Source organism: Malania oleifera, chromosome 3 (assembly GCF_029873635.1).
Source record: "Malania oleifera isolate guangnan ecotype guangnan chromosome 3, ASM2987363v1, whole genome shotgun sequence".
In the NCBI taxonomy this organism is placed as follows: Eukaryota; Viridiplantae; Streptophyta; class Magnoliopsida; order Santalales; family Ximeniaceae; genus Malania; species Malania oleifera.
In genome coordinates, this window is record NC_080419.1 from 31,706,635 (window position 1) to 31,723,946 (window position 17,312).

General features: G+C 35.8%; 1 protein-coding gene across 1 annotated transcript in view; it reads left to right on the forward strand.

The window, feature by feature from the left end:
- The first annotated feature begins 2,061 nt into the window (after positions 1 to 2,061).
- LOC131151994 (serine/threonine-protein phosphatase PP1 isozyme 3-like) overlaps positions 2,062 to 17,312 on the forward strand; it is a 54,822-nt gene continuing 39,571 nt past the window's right edge. The window contains exons 1-3 of the mRNA XM_058103537.1: positions 2,062 to 2,605; positions 11,510 to 12,069; positions 12,201 to 12,416. Of these exons, the coding sequence (XP_057959520.1) occupies positions 2,431 to 2,605; positions 11,510 to 12,069; positions 12,201 to 12,416 (951 nt within the window). The 5' untranslated portion in view covers positions 2,062 to 2,430. The remainder of the gene's footprint in view (positions 2,606 to 11,509; positions 12,070 to 12,200; positions 12,417 to 17,312) is intronic.

A 17,312-nucleotide genomic window follows, 5' to 3' on the forward strand; every position in this document is an offset into this window, starting at 1 on the left:
CTCTAGGGCGGAGTAGTTTTTGTGAGTTGAATATATTAGAATGAATATGCATTAAGTTTTATGTTTAATATATTTTAATTCTGGTTTTGTATTATAAAGAATGAGATTGTAATTATATGGATCTGTATATGTAAATATAGAATTCTGGTATATTTTGTTTGAGGTTATTTAATTATTTTTGCCGCAAAAATGGTATTAGAGACGTGTGTTGGTCTCATAACACCTTGGGCCCCACATGGCGGGTCCGGGGCGTTACATTTACTATTATGGGATGGTCTTATTGGAAGCCTAGGGTGAAGTCTTCGGGTGTTGTATCTACAATTGTATCGGGGTTGATGGTAGAAGATGAAGCTACCATCAGCAAGTTCAAGCGGCGTTGCTTGGACTTGGTGCATGTCTCCAAGTGCTAGAAGGGAGATGGTCCCAACCGAACGTTTAAAATTCAAGGTGGAGCAGTTAGATATGTTTTTCGGGTTCTCCTAAGGGGCGTATAATTGCCAAGGAAGAGATTGTTGTTTATGGTGTGACTTTTATACTTCGAAAGTTTATAAACAAAGGGAAAAACATATGGATATGGTTTTGGTGCAGGGCAACAGCAAAGACTCGTCGACGAAGAGATATCAAGAGCCACGAAATCTCAGAGTTCATAGACTTATCAACGATTGGACAGAATCATCGACGAGTGGTCTTCTCTGGCTCATCAACAAGTGCCCTATTTTCATTGATGAGTGGTTGCAGGGTTGCGAGAAAGAATTTAAATTTTGAATTTGAACGTTAGAGTGGTTGGGTATTCAGAGGGAAACCTCAGAGGGGTAGTTATATATGTCATTCTGGATATATTTCAACATGTAAGAGAGTAAGAGAAGGGTGAGAGAAGGAGAGAAGATCATTGAGTGTGTATTTTTTATTTTCATAGTGAAATCCTTTATCGATTGCTCCCGTGGATGTAGGCTTTACCGAACCACGTAATTCTTGGTGTCGTTGCCTTTATTATTACTCTCTTTATATTGCTATGGTTGTGGAATGATATTGTTTGATCTTTTACAATGTTTATTCTGATATGCATTGTTGGAAAATGTGTTATTTTCATAACATGTCTATACAAAATTTAGTTCAATATAATGGGGATCACTTCAGATCACTTGTATGAATGAGTTAAGTGAAGACTAAGAAAAATCTAGTTTTCTCTCCCAAACCTCTCATCTTCTATTGACAACAATTGAAAACCCTAGGGCACCTGAGAGATAGATATAGTGATTCAATGTGAACTTAAATAATTATAGGTTTGTTCCCAAACAAATATTCTTAAAAACAAGGAGCACTATTTTTGGCTTTTCTCCATGTAGGAAGGGAACTTAAAAACCCAACTCATAAGACACCCATTCTTTTTCATAGGCCTAACATGCATCTCAAATGACCAGTACCCACCAAATAATCACAGAATAATGTTTATGCATTTGTTGTCGGAACAAATACATGAATTTTGAAATGGTTATTACAGTTTTTGAAAGATTAACCATGCACATTATCCTACATAAGTTTTTTTCAAGCAAAAACCACTATATATGCATTTTTTCACTAAAGCATGTATGAGTCCAAGACAGCTCGGTCTTTGAAATAAGTTCAACAAAGCAAGCTGTGCCGTGTCAACTAGAATTTAATTTTGTCATGCACACCCATGTCGACAAATTTTCAGATAAATAAAAAGAAGAAATAAAAAAGACATACTTTTACTCTCCTATAAATTCTTCGTCTCACCTAATAATTCTCCCACTGTATTTCATTCCATCTCCTTCAAGTTTAATTGGGTAAAATTTTTCACACCCAGCCCCGGACAGACAGAGACAGACATACCTAAATTGTTTTCGCAGGAGGCCCGTTGGAATGTAGTTGGATTTTATTGCTAATAATGCCCATTGTCAATTGTAAACTGCTGCTACATATGACTTAGAAAATTGTTAATAATTAAAGAGGCAGCCACCTCATGTCGCCCCTGTTTAACCCCGTCAAATGCGTCATGGGCGGCAGCCGTTATCTGCGCGGGTGCGCACTACGCACCCCCACCCCACTATGTTCTCTCTCCCCGCATCCCCTCTTCTCAAACCAGCTGAATTGTAAAGCAGAGATAACAGGAGAGAGAGAGAGAGAGAGAGATTCCGTTGGGAGAGAATGTTTGAAAAGCTCTCCGGTTGGGAGTGTAGGAGGGAAACAAAAGCTAAAACCCCTCTACCCTCCAAAGCTAAAGTCTTTCTTTTAAAGTTCTCTCTCAAAATCCCTATCTCCTTTTACAAGGCATGCTAACCTCCACTACCAAAGGCCAGCTCTCCCCAGAATATCAAACCCCTCCTCTCCTCTCATCTTTAGTCTTTTTCTTCTTTATCTTCCTCCTCTGCCCCCTTTCTCTGCTCTGGAGCTTCTTCAGTTCCAGGCATGGAGCTGGCGGCTCTTGATGACATAATCAATAGGTTGCTCGATGTTAGAGGTCGACCCGGGAAGCAGGTGCAGCTCTCGGAGGCAGAGATTCGCCAGCTGTGTGTGATTTCCAAGGATATTTTCATGCAGCAGCCCAATCTGTTGGAGCTCGAAGCGCCCATCAAGATCTGCGGTATTTATATATGAGCCCATTTTGTTCCCACCCTTTTTATTTTGAAAACACTTGATGGATTTTTGAGATTGGACGGCGCTGATATTTTTAGTTTGGCTTGTAATATGGAACCTAGAGTATGAATGGTTTATTTCCCATTTTGTTCAAGATGACCAGCTGTTTACTCTCTCGTATTCTTGGGTTTTGCTGAGGTCTGACTTCTGGAAATTGCGTATTATGTCTTCAGAGGTGTTTCTGAGGCTTATGAATTAATTTAATTGGATTTCAGTTGAAGAACATTTTATTCATTGGGTTTGATTTGGTAAATCTATTTGGGTGTCCATTAAATTGCACCTTTTGAAGTATTGCATCTAAAAGGCTATCGTTCAAAGTCTTTAGGGTGGAGTGCTATGGTGCCTGCAGTAGCTGGTTAAGTTACAACCATTATCAAACAACTTCTTTGATTGTCAAAAAATGTGAGGCACCGATTTAAATTACTGTTCTGAAACTTAAATTGGTCCAGCACTTCACTAGGTTGCCGATATGTACACAAGATCAAAATTGTTATCTTGGAATGACATTCCTAAAAAACCCAAAATTCCGTTCTTGAGAATGGGATGCCTAGCTCATGGAAATATCTATGTGTGGTTCGCATTATAAGATTCTCATTTCCCAAAGAATGTACACAAGATATGCATGTTAGTATTTGGTTTAACATGCAAATCCTGATGTGTCAAGAGGATTACCATTATACCTTAGACTTGTGTATGGAACAACATATGAAGAATAGTCATATTTATTAAGAATATGCATCTATATATCAAAGTAAATCCATGCCCTAAGAATGTTTAACCATCATAAATAGCAAAAAAAAATCAACACATGATAATTTACTTCCATTTTTTTTTTTTAAAGTTTTCTATTTTTAATATTATTGTAGTTTATTATTAAAAATATTATAATAATTGTTGTGTAAAATGCCCTCAAACAATGCACAGCGGAACAACAATATGTAAAAGGATCAAACAAACTGCAGCAATCTAAATGATGAATATATAGAAATAATTCCACAACCACTGCAAGTAAGGAAAGCAATAACAAGAATAATGACATCAGAAATTACGTGGTTCGGCAAAGCTTACGTCCACGGGAGCAAATGGCAAGAATTCATTATCTCCTTGTCCAAATTACACGAACAATACATGAATCCTCTCAAGAATACTCTCAATTAACCATTGGCACACAAAAGGCACAAAAGCACACCATATACAACGTACTCTGTGTATATATAAGCCACCTCGGAAGTTTCCTCCTGATACCCAACCGTATTAACGTCCAATTATTCAAAATTCAAAAATCTGTGCATGCTGAGTCGATTGTTTCAGACAGAAAGTTAATTGTTTGAATTCTGGAGCAAACCGTCGACTGCTTCAGTCAATCAGGTGACTGTTTGCTGCTGTTCCACAGGTTTTCTTTATGCCTTCCCTTAGAATGTGAGCCACATTCACAACAATAATGGATAATTGTACTATATTATTTTGGGGTATCAATTTTTTTTTTGATAGAAAAAAAATTCATTTGATAAAATAAGAATGTACAATCAGGAGAGAAGACACCTCCTCAACGAAATCTGAAAATCCCTAGAAAAAAAAAACAAAAAAAGGAAAACACAAAAAAAAACCCAGCAATCTCAAATCAGCATGCCCTCAGAAGAGACTTCAAATCTCACTGAACATCTATCAAACACATCCCTTTAAAAGTTCCATTGCCCACGCACCACAAAGAAGCCATAAAAAGAACTTTCTCCCTCACCAACCAATATGGGATCTTCTTCCCTGAAAAAATACATAGATTACGTTCCTTCCACAAGCCCCATAACACTGCAAATAAAGCATAATTCCATGATGCAATACTTTCCTTCCTCCTACCAAACCCCACAGAAGATATTGCCAAGAACTCCTCCACTGTTCCCAGCTTTCTCCAAAACGATCAAATAACTTATTCCAAACCTTGCATGCTTAATTGCAATGCAATAAAAGATGAGATATAGATTCTGAACAATCCAAACAAAGCATACAAATATCAGGGGATAGAGCCTTTAAAGGTCTCCTTATCTGCAGCAATATTATGGGGGTATTATTGTTCAACCAGCAAAAATAGTGTGGACATTTAGTCCTAAAAATAGAAGCCTACAGAAATAAGATTCCAATAAAAGATACCCATAGGGAAGCATGAGAATGGGATTCTCATGTTTTGTGGAGATCCTTCATTCTTGGGGAATATCAGATTCTTGCTGTGTTGATTTCTTGCCCTCAAAGAAATGTGAGAATGAATTAATGAAAATGCTACATCACATTCTTGGGGATGTTGAAAAATCCTAGGAACGAAGTGGCCCCTAAAATTGAATGGGTACTGCGTTTGATTTAATATGGCTGCTGCACAAATAATAGGGTGGGTTTACATTTTGTGACTTGTACTCTGAAAATTTTTCTTTCCCAGATTGAAACTAACTTTTTATGTTGCAAGATATATGTTTAATGATGAATATGTGCACAGATAACTATACATTTAGAAAAAAATATGACATTTTACAGAAAATAATACATCTATAGCTATCCTTAGGTATGAACCCAGTTCGTAGTAAAGATTCAAATAAGGGTTTTTAAAAAAAAAAAAAAAATATTATAAATATAAAATAAAGAATAAAGACTTAGAAAAAGAATGGAGGCAATGAGGATGGACAATGCTTAAGTTGGAAGCCCTAAATAGCAAGAGCATCAACGATAAGAAGTAGGATTGACCACAGAATCCTTCATGCTAATTAGGCAAGCCTGATGCTAATTAGGCAAGCCTGATCGTAACTGAAATAGTAGTTGCTATAATGTGTTGTTGGCCTGGTTATGGCTTCCTTGTGGGGGGAGGGGGGAGTGAGTGTTGTGGAATTGGGTGTGATTAAAAATTCATGTAAAAGCTAAGTGCTGAAACAATCAATTAATCACAAAAAAGAAAAAAGCAATCGAGCAACACAAAGAAGATGCTAAGGTTTATAGCAGTTTGGTTTCATGCTTCATGTAAACTGCGTTTACTTTCCAAGAAGTTCACTTGGGTATTTCACTATCTCAGTATCAATACTTGTGCTCTGGAACTTGGACTCTTGGTCCAATACAATGGTTATACAAACCAACTAAACAAACAATCTATAAGAAAACAATCCATAAATACTCCATCCAAAAACCAATACAAGTGGTAAATAAGTAAATAATACGACTTCATAAAAATAAAATATTTACAGTGTGCATTGAGGCGAGATATTAAGGATGTTGAAAATCATCATGCAATTTTGGCAACTTTGTTGTTCATGATCATCGTTAAGTTGACTTATGGTAGTAATAAGTCGACTTATTAGCGTCTAGGCAGTATAAAGAGCATACTCAGCACTTTGGAATTGCTGCTTGTTTGCGTGAGAATTTGGAACTAGAAAAACACACGAATTTATTCTCAATCCTCTTCAAGAAAAATGATCATGAGCTTACGGATTGAATCTTTTCAAACACAAGAAGCATCTTGTGCTTGTCTCTCTTTTAAGTGAATGTGTATCTTGTTCTTTGTGCTGTGCATTTTTCTCTTGTGCTTGGCTGTATCTAATGTCACGCAACTAGGGTAAAATAATGAGGGAATCAGCTAGGATTGGCCATTAGATTGAGGCTCCGACATCTCCTTCTTTGTCTTAGAAATTCACTTTCCTTAATTTACAACATTCAAAACATTTGAAACATATTTCAACATATGCAAAGACCTCTAAAGCGCTGACATTTCAACATGGGGGAAATGTTGGTGTCCGACATGTATTGGACATTATTGCCTCTGACACATGTAGGACACTTCTGATGCACGTTGGGCTTGTTTTCTACCTTTTCTAAAAGTTCTGGACAGGTGCTAGACAAGAAAAATCTAGAAGTGTCCAGACACTTAAATGATAGAGTATTATAAGAGGAAGTCTTAGGGGCCATCTTGTAATAGATCAAATTTTGATATATTTCTTATATTTTGAAAAAAAAATATTTTTTCTAAATTAAGCAAATCTATCACTTGTATTGATTACATATCACCAAAAAAAAAAAAAAGAAAGAAAAGAAAATGCATCAAACAATATTGAAGAGTCCGAAAATCAATGGAGTACATTTATCAACATTAGATGCAAATTCAAAATTATGCTTGAATGCTATTCTTTTAAAGACCATATTTGGATTAAAAAAAATGTGTTGTTAGTATAATTATATATAGATGAATATGCCTTTTTATCCCCGTATCCTTGTCGTGACCTTTCTTGAATTTTTAAGAGCCGGCATGTCAACATGTCAGACATGTATTCTGTTGGACAAGCCATTTTTGTGTCACACATTTGTGCCTGATGAATTAGCGATAACCTCCCTACTCTCTTTGAGAGTTTGAGCTCATGGCTTTGGGTATATAATTCGTGACGATATATATAAGAGAGGGAGCTTTTGTAAATTTAGCCACACAAATCAAATTCAGATTTAGGATGATTGTCAACTCCAAGGTCTTAAATTTTGATTTCAACTCAAATTTCAAAGCTCCAAAAGTTCAAAAATTTCGACGGAAATTTCGATTTCGATGTCAATTTCAATTTCTATTTGAAAAAATAACAGAAATCAGTAGTAAAGCATGGAATTCTTTTGTGAAACTTTAGAAATGGCTCACACACATAATAATGTAAGTTTTAGGACTAATATATTACAAGTTAAATTCATCTATGTTGTGTATGAGGTGGAAAAGTTGTAATATTGTATGTGTATCAAAAGTATTAGATCATGTGCATTAAACATATTTAGTTAGTACAAATGAAATTCATAAATCATTTAAATATTATTTATTATACCAACAATGATAATTTAGGCATGAATGGCTAAATAAAATGTTCTTTTAAGTTTAGTTTTTCATATAATTTCAAAAGCACTTGTAATAATCTTTTGTTTCGATAAAAATAAATAAAATAAAGTAGGAGAGAAATTTCACTTCACTCTAAAATCTCTCATTTGAATTTTGAGGAAATTTCATTGCATATTTAATATTTCGACAAGTTTGCTGACAAGTTTTGCTAAAATTTTGAGATATCGATAAATTTCGGATGATTCATTGAGATTTTGATGGAAATTATGCAAGAAGAAAATCGACTGCAATTTTAATTTCAAGGGTGACAGAAATCGGAAAAATTTCAATGGAAATTTTGACAATTTTGGGAAATTTAAGACCGTGCTCCATTTCCCATAGTTGGCTTGTTAGTTCAAGAGAGCAAGTCTTAAATGGGTACAATGAGTTAATGAACAATTTGAACATAATTGTTTGGGAATATTATTACTCACTATTTTACTAGGTATCATTTGGTTGACTTCTGGTAAATAATTCATGACAATAGAGGGAGTGGGGAGGGAGAACTTCTCTCAATTTGGTGACATGAATCAGTAATAGATTCAACATGGGTATGATGGGTTAAAAATTCCTAGTCTTTTAGTTTTAGACTTTGATGATGAATGAACAATTTGAAAGCAATTGTCTAGGAAACTAAGGGAAAGTCAAATATTTAATATTTATTTGTATTAGTTAAAAATGTTATTAAAAAGTCAACGATTTTCAGTTTTGGCGTCAATTTTATTCAATGATTTTGTCCAAGTATTTTTCTTCTCTTTCCCCCCTAAATAAACGAATATCACATGTTATTGGGTTACATGCCCCAATGCTCAAGCTTATAATTCAAAAATATCTAATTTGTCACGCAACAGCAACGACAACAACAACAAGTCTTACGTCTAACTAGGTGGGGTAAATCCTTCCTTACTGTCATTTTGAGTTATTTTAGGCCTACCCCTGTCCCTTTTCATGCCACAAACATAACTAACTCACGCCTCCTCATTGGTGTGCTACTAGGCTTGCATTTCAAATGTGCAAACCATCTAAGCTGCTGCTCCCTTATCTTGTCCCTGACTAGTGCTATGCCTAGTTTATTGCATATATGCTTGTTCCTTGATTTATTTTTAATGTTGTACCATTCATCCGCCTATTTCGGGAACTTTAACTTTTTGTACATGTTTCTTAGTTGCCCAACATTCTAAAGCATAAAGTATAGCTAGCTTTATAGCCGTCTTATAGAAATTTCTTTTTAATTTTAAGGGTATTCTATGGTCACATAAAACACCTTACACACTCCTCCATTTTGCCCAACTTGCTAAATTCTATGTATTACATCCTCTTCAATTTCCCCTTCCACTTGCCTAATAGATATGAGATATGAAAATTATAAGTGCTATTAATTTCTTGATTATCAAGTTTAATCTTCTTCCCACTACTCATTACATTATTGAAATTACATTTTCATATATTCTATCTTATACCTACTTATCCTAAAACCTTTAGACTCTAAAGCGGTTCTCCAAAGTTCGAACTTCAATTGCACTTTGCTTCTACTTTCATCAATCAAGGCAATATCATGTGCAAACAATATACACAAAGGGATCTTGTTTTGGATATTCCTTGTGAGTTCATCATCACTAAAGTAAAAAGGTAAGGACTCAAAGTAGAACCTTGATGTACACTTATTGCGATTGGAAAATCTCTAGATTCTCCTTCTACAGTTCTAATGTTGATCATTACTTTATCATACATATCCTTAATGATCTCAATATATGTATTGCATGCCTCCTTCTTTTCTAAGATCCACCAAAGAACTTTCTCAAGTACTCTATTATATGCTTTCTCTAGATCAATAAATACCATATGCGAGTTCCTTTTTTTCCCTAAACTTTTCCATTATTCTTCTTAAAAGATAAATAGCTTCTATTGTTGATCTCCCAAACATAAAACCAAATTGATTCTTTGAAACTCTTCTTTCTAGTCTTATTCTTTGTTCAAATTACCATTTCCCATAATTTCATGGTATGACTCGTAATCTTGATTTCGTGATAGTTATTACAATTTTGAATATCGCCTTTGTCCTTTTTTTTTTTTAATTTTTTATAAAGGTATTAACGTGCTTTTCCTCCATTTGTCCGACATTTCTTAGTTTTTAGAATAATGTTGAGTAGATTATTAACCTAAAACTTCCTTTATCCCCTAAAAATTTCAAAAATTCAATTGGTATGTTATCTAGTCCTATAGATTTCCCACTTTTCATCTTTTTTTAAAGCCATCTAGCTTCAAACTCTAATTTTGCGGATAATTGTCCTATTTTTAGTCTTCTCCTCATTTGTCACTTTCAAGTTCAATCTTTCATTTTGATTTGCATTAAACAACTTATCAAAGTGTCTCCACCACCTCTCTTTTATGTATTCATCTTAGCTAAGACATTATCATTTTTGTCCTTTATACATTTTACATTACCTAAATCTTTGCATTTTCTTTCTTTAGCTCTAGCAAGTTTATAAATGTCTCTTTCTCCTTCTTTTGTATCAAGTTAATTATATAAAGTATAATAAGCTCTATGTTTAGCTTCACTAATAGTCTTTTTTCACATTTTTTCTTGCCTCTTTATACTTTTTAAGGTTCTCTATATTTCTACAACTTTGCCAAATTTTATACTAGTTTCTTTTTGTCTTAATGGTTTTTTAGACTTCTTGATCCCACCATCATCTTTCTTTACTGCCTGAGTATCTTCCTTTGAACTCACTTAAAATCTCTTTATGATAGAGTTAACCATCTTATTCCAAACAACATTTCATCTACCTTACCCCCTGTTGTCCAAGCACACTCTTTGATCATTTTATCTTTAAATTTTATTATATTTTCTCCCTTCAAGCTCCATCACCCACTCCTCTTGTGTTGATTTACATTACTCTTTATCTTTCATTTTTTAGTATGTGTATCTAATACTAGGACTATGTTGGGTCGTCAAACTTTCACCTAGAATAATTTTACAATCTTACAAGATAGACGATCCCCCTTCCTGGTTAAGAAAAAAATTATGTGGCTTTTATTATGCCCACTCTTAAAAGTAACAAGTGTTCTCTTTTTATAAAATAAGAATTCGTTACATAAATCTGCTAAGGATTTGTGGGACGGGTTTATTTTTTAATTTATTAGCAGTACTGGTTTCACTTGGTTTCACGTATGTGTTAGCAAACATCATCTAACTAATGTTTTAAACAATCATGCCTCATTAACAATTCAGCCTCATTGAGTGGCATCCCCTGTTCCCTAACGTTTGCAGTCTGCTTGGCCTACTCAACAACTAGCCAGTTCTTGTCACTCAATGTTTGGCGCTTCCAGTGTATTGATCTCTATTGCCTGGAATGCAATATCTGGTTTGTCTTGGGACAAATGTGATGAATTTTCCATCTATTTCCATGTGCATTTGCCTGGCCATTCTAGTGTTTCCCAGCATTTCAAATATCTGACCTTGAGGAAGAAGTCTGAGTTTCCTTCGTTCTTTGTTTTATGTTTTTTTCTTTTTCAATTTCTATTATATGCACTGAAGATATTATGATCATGAGAGAATTTCTTTTGCAATAAAGAATATAATGTTGGTATCCTGAGGAAAAAGAAAATACGATGTTGCTCCTATCAAGATACTGTGCTAGCAACATATTTATTTTCCCAATCTGCCAAAAAGTGTACTATCAGTTCCTACCTTTGGAATTCTGTTTTAATTGCTTACTAGCATGCAGAATCGATCTCTCTGAGCTGTGAAAGTAGTCATTTTGGTTGAGTAAGGACTACGGAATTGAGGTCCTTCATTTTGAAATGTTGTGGCAAGCTTGTGTTTAATATTTCCTTTTGGAGATACGTTATTCAAACTTTCATGTGATGCCTTTATGTATATGAACCGATTGTATATATATATTTTAAAAAACTTTTTATTGAAGAAAAAAAATTTCTGATTATGTCTCTAATATTTTTCTTTCGTTTCACTAGGAGACATTCATGGTCAGTACTCTGATCTTCTGAGGCTTTTCGATTATGGTGGGTTGCCTCCCAAGGCCAATTATTTATTCTTGGGGGACTATGTAGATCGCGGAAAGCAAAGTCTAGAAACCATATGCCTTCTCCTTGCATACAAGATAAAGTATCCTGAGAACTTTTTTCTTCTGAGGGGCAACCATGAATGTGCTTCTATAAACCGTATATATGGATTTTATGATGAATGCAAGCGAAGATTCAATGTCCGACTGTGGAAAGTATTCACAGATTGTTTTAATTGCCTACCTGTGGCAGCTCTCATTGATGAAAAGATACTGTGCATGCATGGTGGACTTTCTCCAGACCTTCATAATTTGGATCAAATAAGGAATTTACATCGACCAACTGATGTTCCGGAAGTTGGTTTGCTTTGTGATCTTCTCTGGTCCGATCCTAGTAAAGATGTCAAGGGTTGGGGGATGAATGATAGAGGAGTATCCTATACCTTTGGCTCTGATAAGGTTTTGGAGTTTCTTCAAAAGCATGATGTTGACCTCATATGCCGTGCCCACCAGGTTTGAACTATAGTTTAGGTTCTTCATCTGTAAAAAGCTGCATTTATCACTTTCAAAAACATTAAGAGAACTTCATTTTAGTCTATACAGTGCCTCCGTGCACTTAATTTATATATTTCCTTATAATGCAGGTTGTTGAAGATGGGTATGAGTTCTTTGCTAATAGGAAACTTGTAACCATATTTTCAGCTCCTAATTACTGTGGGGAGTTTGACAATGCTGGTGCCATGATGAGCGTGGATGAGACTCTAATGTGTTCTTTCCAAATTTTGAAGCCTGCAGAAAAGAAGCCAAAGTTTAGCTTCGGAAGCACAGCTACTGCTAAGCCAGGGACTCCAAGAGTAAAGGTACGCTCATACGATCCCTGCTTGTTTCTGGATATCATGCAGATATGCTTGTAGTTTCTTCAGTGTTTAGAGTGATCAAGGTATATTGTGAGCTTGAAGATTAGTAAAGCTTTCCAATGCGTCCTTGAATCTCAGTCATTAGTGTCATGGATCATTTCCCTGCTAGATTAGAGTGAAATGTGGTAATAGCGTAAACTAATATACAAGAGCTTTCAAATAGTTCAAACCATTATATTGATGTCTCTCTGACCAAGATTTTTGGCTTCAGGCAGTGTTATTGGACTGTGAACTTAAAATATTTGGTCTCAATAGCAGTTAATTTGGATCATGTCACTCTATGCTAGTGTTGTCAAAAGCCCTTGCCTGGTTGCCTAGGTGCTAATGCAAGGCACTTAAAGGTGGAATGGCCTATGGCCAGGTGAGGCCATGTTCATTAGGCACATCGTAGGTGCTTAACTTGGTCCAGGCGCAAGGCTCTGAGGCACTTGTTTCAATTTTATTGTTCGTATATTATACAGTTATCAATTATTGTGCTTGTTATATTCATTTCAAAAGAGGCAGTTCTGTTAGTTGAGTTATCTTCCCTAAGGAAAATATTGGCAGCTTTAAAGATGCATTTAAGGCACTGTGCTTCTGCTTTGGAATGGATGCTGGAAGTGATGATTATGGTGATGAGTTTTGATCCTTGAACTTTAGATCATCTTGGATTCTTTGATAACTTCAGAGCCTATCCTATGATTTATTGATGATAGTTTTTTGATTGAATCTATTTGATTGTATGGATCTTATATCTTGAACAATAGTCTTTCTTGATAGTACGACACTTATATTTTTGGTGGCAGTTGTTTACTTGGAGATAATTTTTATTGATTTCCATATTAATTAAATTTGTCTATAAAGTGTTTACTATTTTTTTACCGAGCTGCATATACGGGTGAGAGCCTGGTGCAATGCCTAGTACCGCAGGAGTTAAGAGATCTTGGTGCCTAAGGGTGCTCTGATCTTTCAACAAAATTTCTCCATGTACTAATGGTGTCTTTTGTTTGATGGATTTAAGGTGTATCATGACAAAGGAAAAGGGGGGAGTGGGTTGTTTGTTTGTATCAGTGTCAAATTCACCTAACTTCCATGTGTGAAATGTGAATGTTTCGTGTGATATTGGAGCAAATTTGGAAAGTCTCCTAGGAAATTCCCGCTTAACAAAGAAAATTTGTTACTGTTGCTGTCTTAACTTCTTTGTTTGAGCATGCATATTGGATTTGAGTCTGAGAATTGGCTTGTTAAGAGCACACCCTTCCATTATTTCATAACTCATAGTTGTAGTTCATAATCTCCATATTTCTAGTATATTAGATTTTTCTCATCATGCGCAATGGATTGAAAAGTTATTAGTCTATTTTTTTAATTTTAATTTTAATTTTTTTCATATGACGAGAGAATTATATTAAGAGATTAGGAATGTTCAACCCGGAGAATAGGATATCTCCTTAGCAAAGTCTGGAAAAAACCAGACAAAAAACAGGGGAAAAACCGAATATCAAAAAGAACAAATAACAGTCAGCGCAATCTAACAATCCAACAAGTTATTGGTCTAGTTATCAAGCATTTTTTTTTTTTTGAAGCAGAAAATATTTGTATTCATTCAAAAAGAAAACCATCCAACATTTTAAAAAGCAGCAAGTGCAGCCAAGGCTTGCATCAAGATGAAGTGTGCCTAGAACACCCTAAGGCATGGGCGAAAATTCCAAACTCTGGAAGGCCAAATGCATACATAATTCTTGGAGACATGCATATGCACAAAAGTGTGCCTTTTGTGGTTTTTTTGGTAGAGGTTTTGCCATTTGAGTTTGTGAATTTTTAGTCAGATTTGACTAGTAAACTGGGGCCTAAATTTAATTCCATGCATATATAAAAGGATTAAAGAATGTTCTAATACGAGTGAATCTCTGAACTTTTGGACCTGACCTTCTAAAACAATTTATGGTTGTACCTTGGATTACAATTTGACTCTTGTAATGCTATGATTATCTCTTAGTCTGAAAAAAACTTCTCTCTCTCTCTCTCTCTCTCATGTGAGGTGACACAGGGACAGTGACCGTCAAAAGGAAGTCGTTTGACTTGGTTCTCGATGGAGAGCAAGTCAACCTGCTCAGAGTCATGGAATACCATGGAGCAAGATAGTTTCTATCTTCTTGGAAGTGGACAAGATAGCTTGGTTCCTCACCACTTGAGAATAGTTGTGGGGCTGCTGCAAAGAAGGGTTTCTATCTTCTTCCTAGCTTCGTATGAAAAGGAGAGAAAACCCTAACCCCCTGTTTGTTTTGCAGAATCAAGCCTGGAATGAAATCTGTTAATGGTTATGTAGTCATTTAGCATTATTACTATTACGTGTTAGTTATGTTAGTGTGAGTTAGTAAAGGTATTATTGTCATTGGTGCAATGGTGTTATACTTGACATATATTATAAATGGAGGGAGAGGCCTATCATTGTAGTTAGGTCTTCCATTTTACCCAGTTATTAAACATGGCGTCAGAGTATGATTCTGAAACGTAAACCCTAATTGTTACAACCACCATCAAAACCGAAGTCTAAAATCCTAAACCCGCTGCATAGAAGAATTTCCAACAACACTACAGCCCTAGAAAACAGCCAGCAGCTGCTGGTAGTCAGACCAGTCGCAGGAAATTTCCTGGGCGAGACTGCCAGTTCAGGAACACAAAATCCACTATAGATTTTGCAAAAACAACACCGTAGTCTCTCACTGACAATGCTGATCTGTCCCCCCACTGAAATCCCATCTCCAGAAGCTTCCCCGCGTGCCCTCACGCGCCGGTCGAAGGCTGCCAGGGCCCACCCCATGCGCTGGCGTGTGAAGCTACTTTCAGGTATGTTTTTGACTTGAAATCATCTATCAGTGATTGAATCCCTCTATAAACATATTAATGCAGTTTTTCATAATGTTTTTTGTCCAAAGGTCTCATCTTTTTTAATTGCTCATGTGTGGCACTTGAGGAATGGTTGTTTGATGCTTCATGAAGCTGTTTGTCAATGGTTATTGAGCTTATTGGGTCTGAAATAGTGAGATTTGCTGTGTTTTTGATTCAATGTTCTAATTCCTTCCATAGACCAAAATATCAAGCTGTTGGGCATGTGTTTTGCTCAAAGATCCAATCTTTGTTTAGACCAAGCACTTGTGGTAATTCGTTTGTTGTTGTTCTGTGTTAGTAAAGGTCATTGGTAACTCTTGGAGTAGTGGTAGGATTCATAAGCTGTTTTTGTGAGTCTGTGGCAGTGTTATTTAAGTATGTTGGTGACTTGTCCGTGGTAGTTTCGGTGGTTCACCTCTCCAATTGTTCCAATGCTGTGTATTGGTTTCTTGTAGTGTTCATAAGTTGTTTTTGGGAGGCTGTGGCAGTGTTATTTAAGTTTGTTGGTGATTTATCCATGGTAGTTTTGGTGGTTCACCTCTTCAATTGTTCCTGTGCTATGTGTGGGTGTCTTGGGGTTGAGTCTAAGTTTCTTGGTGCTGTGGCAACCTTGTACTTATTTGTGACTCATTCATGGTGGGTCTCCTTGTTTGTGGTTGTTCCGATTGTTCTAGCAATTAATCTTGTTACCATTGGTCTAAGTTTGTGGATGGAGTTTGCAAATCCCAAAAGTATGGATCCCTTGTTAGTCACTTGTTTGACTGAACCGCGTACTGTGATTATATCAGAGGAGTATTCAATGTTTCTATAGTATCAATTGTATCAACAAGCATCTTATCACATTGCATCTTTTGCCCAAAAAGGTAATCCTACGGTTTGCATGTCATTGGGTATCTTTCCCACTAGTCCTTCAGTTATCTATTCTGCTGCCATTGACCATGTAACAGGTGCAACCAACTTCTTTTCTGCCCTCCAGTATCCTAAAATTCTACCTCAAGTTACCCTTGCTAATGGGTCCACTATTGCTCTTAAGGGGATAGGAATAGTAAATCCTTCTATCCCTCTTTCTTTTGTTTTATACATTCCTAAATCCCCTTTCAATCTCATGTCAGTTAGTAAGCTTACAAAGTCATGAAATTGTTCTGTCACTTCCTTTATTGATTCTGTGGTTATTCAAGATCTGAAGACAAGGAAGACAATTGGCACAGGATGTGAGACTTGTGGGCTTTACTACCATGATAGTCAAAGGCGCAAAGCGCACCGAGGCACAAAGGGTACTTGGAGTTTGTGCCATAGTATGAGGCATGAGGCGAATGCGTGCGCTTCACGTAGGCGAGGCGCACAATTACTAAAATTGTGTACAATGCCTATTTGATGGGTAATTAATATATGAACACATCAGTAGTAATATTAGAATTTAGAATGCCAAAATATTCTATACCAATTACCAAAACATAAATGTATAGAAATTATGACTAACAAGTACCAAGTACCAAGTTCCAAGCAATGAAATCATAGTTCATTATAAGCAATTAAACATGCTAGAGTTTAAGCTTCAAATTACGAAGGAAATGAAATTGCTAGGCCCAAGGCCCGAAAAGCATCAGCATAGTTCAATATCAAAAGAAAAGAGTATAATAAAAGATTCCAAAGTCTGAAATCTAAATTCCTCCTCAATCATCACTCATCATCGACTAAGTCTGCCAAGATATCATCGTTTTCCCCTTCATCATTAGAATTATCTTCTCCAACGTGTTCTTTAATCCACGATATCCTAATGACTTAGATGTCGGAATATGCTCCAATTTCTTTCCCAACTGGTAGCACTACATGTGAGGCTAAGGATTTTTGCAGCAAACTTTTGCAAGTTTGGGGCTGATGATCCAAATGATATCCACCATCGTACTGTTATTAAATAAATTCCTACTAGCTAAGTAACAAAAAAAAAAAAAAAAAAAAATTTTAGAT